This window comes from Galeopterus variegatus, unplaced genomic scaffold (assembly GCF_000696425.1).
Source record: "Galeopterus variegatus unplaced genomic scaffold, G_variegatus-3.0.2 Scaffold84, whole genome shotgun sequence".
Lineage (NCBI taxonomy): Eukaryota > Metazoa > Chordata > Mammalia > Dermoptera > Cynocephalidae > Galeopterus > Galeopterus variegatus.
In genome coordinates this window covers 438,793-440,384 of record NW_007726195.1, presented here as the reverse complement: position 1 = coordinate 440,384, position 1,592 = coordinate 438,793, and the positions used below count along the sequence as shown (strand labels likewise).

The following is a 1,592-nucleotide window of genomic DNA, read 5'->3' as shown; positions in this document are numbered from 1 at the left end:
CAGAAAAGTGTTTAACAAGAACTGCCTCCTTGTTTGACATCTGCGGATTCACGCTGGAGTGTGCCTTATGAATGACAGGGGTGTGGGAAAGCCTTTCTTGAAAAGGTATTCTTTGGGGCCGGCCCGGTGGTGCACTGCTACAGTGCGCCGCTTGGAAGCGCGGCGGCGCTCCCGCCGAGGGTTCGGATCCCACATACAGACCGGCCGCTCACTGGCTGAGTGAGGTGTGGGAGCAACACCGAGGATTGCGATCCCGTTGCCCGTCCCAGTCCGGTACAGGCGCGACACTGAGGGTTGCGATCCATTGCCGGTCACGAAAAAAAAGACAAAAAGGAAAAAAAAAAAAAAGAAAAGGTATTCTTTGCTCGACGCGTGAGGATTCACACTGGGGAGAAGCCCTATAAACGCATGGAGTGTGGGAAGGTCTTCAACCGTGGGTCACACCTCATGTACTACCATGGGATTCACACTGGAGATAAGCCCTATGAGTGCAGTGAACGTGGCAAGACCTTCAACTACCGCTCTGCTCTTGTCCAGCACCATGTGACTCACACTGTAGAAAACCCCTTTGGGGGCAAGGAGCATGAAAGGAAGGCCTTTCACTACAACTCTTCCTTTACCCGACACATGAGGATTCATTCCAGAGAGAAGGCCTGCAAGTGCAGTGGGTGTGGAAAGACCTTTACCTACCACGGTAGAAAACCCCTTTGGGGGCAAGGAGCATGAAAGGAAGGCCTTTCACTACAACTCTTCCTTAACCCGACACATGAGGATTCACTCCAGAGAGAAGGCCTGCAAGTGCAGTGGGTGTGGAAAGACCTTTACCTACCACGCTGGTTTTCTCCAACACAGAATGACCCACACTGTGGAAAGCCCTATTAGTGTGAAGAATGTGGGAAAGCTTTTAACTACAGCTATTCCCTCACTCAGTGCTTGAGGAGTCACCCTGGAGAGAAGCCCCATGAGTGCCTTAAATGTAGAAAGGCCTTGGCCTACCACTCTGCTTTTGTCTGGCATAAGATCCACAATGGAGGAGAAAATCCTCTGAGTGCAGCAAACGATGTGGGAAAGCCATTTGTGATCGTTTCTCTTTCCTTTGACACATAAGGAGTCACACTGAAGAGAAGCACTCTGCATGCGGTGAACGCTGAAAGCTTTGACCTACAGCTCATCCGTCCGGTCAGTTGGCATTGGAGAATTCATACCAGAGCACACTCTATGAGTTTGAGATAGGGGGAAGGCCTCTGGCAAGTGGGCCCACCTCAGTCAACATCAGAGAACTTATACTGGGAAAACTAAACTAAAACTAGTGAGAAAAATCTTTTGGCCAAAGGAAATATCTTACTCAGCATCCGACAGTTCATCCAGGAGAGAGACCTATTGGTTATTGCGACTTCGTAGAACCTTCAGCCAGAGCTCTCTCCATAAGTTATATCGCTAAGCCATCTCAGGATTTTTTTTTAAAGAAAGAACAAGGAGGGAGGGAGTTGTAGAAGAGAAAAAGAAATTCACGAACAGCTTCTGTCTGACTTCTCTGAAAGCTAAGCCTATGAAAAGTTGAATTCAGTTCTTTATTTTGAGGATGTCTGAAA

The 1,592-nt window shown here is 48.6% G+C and overlaps 1 protein-coding gene across 1 annotated transcript in view; it reads left to right on the top strand.

Moving 5' to 3' along the window:
• Positions 1-1,107, top strand: part of ZNF80 (zinc finger protein 80) — a 1,681-nt gene extending 574 nt beyond the window's left edge. Inside the window, 4 exon segments of the mRNA XM_008580238.1 lie at positions 60-105; positions 355-586; positions 729-863; positions 866-1,107. Of these exon segments, the coding sequence (XP_008578460.1) occupies positions 60-105; positions 355-586; positions 729-863; positions 866-1,107 (655 nt within the window).
• The last annotated feature ends 485 nt before the right edge of the window (positions 1,108-1,592 follow it).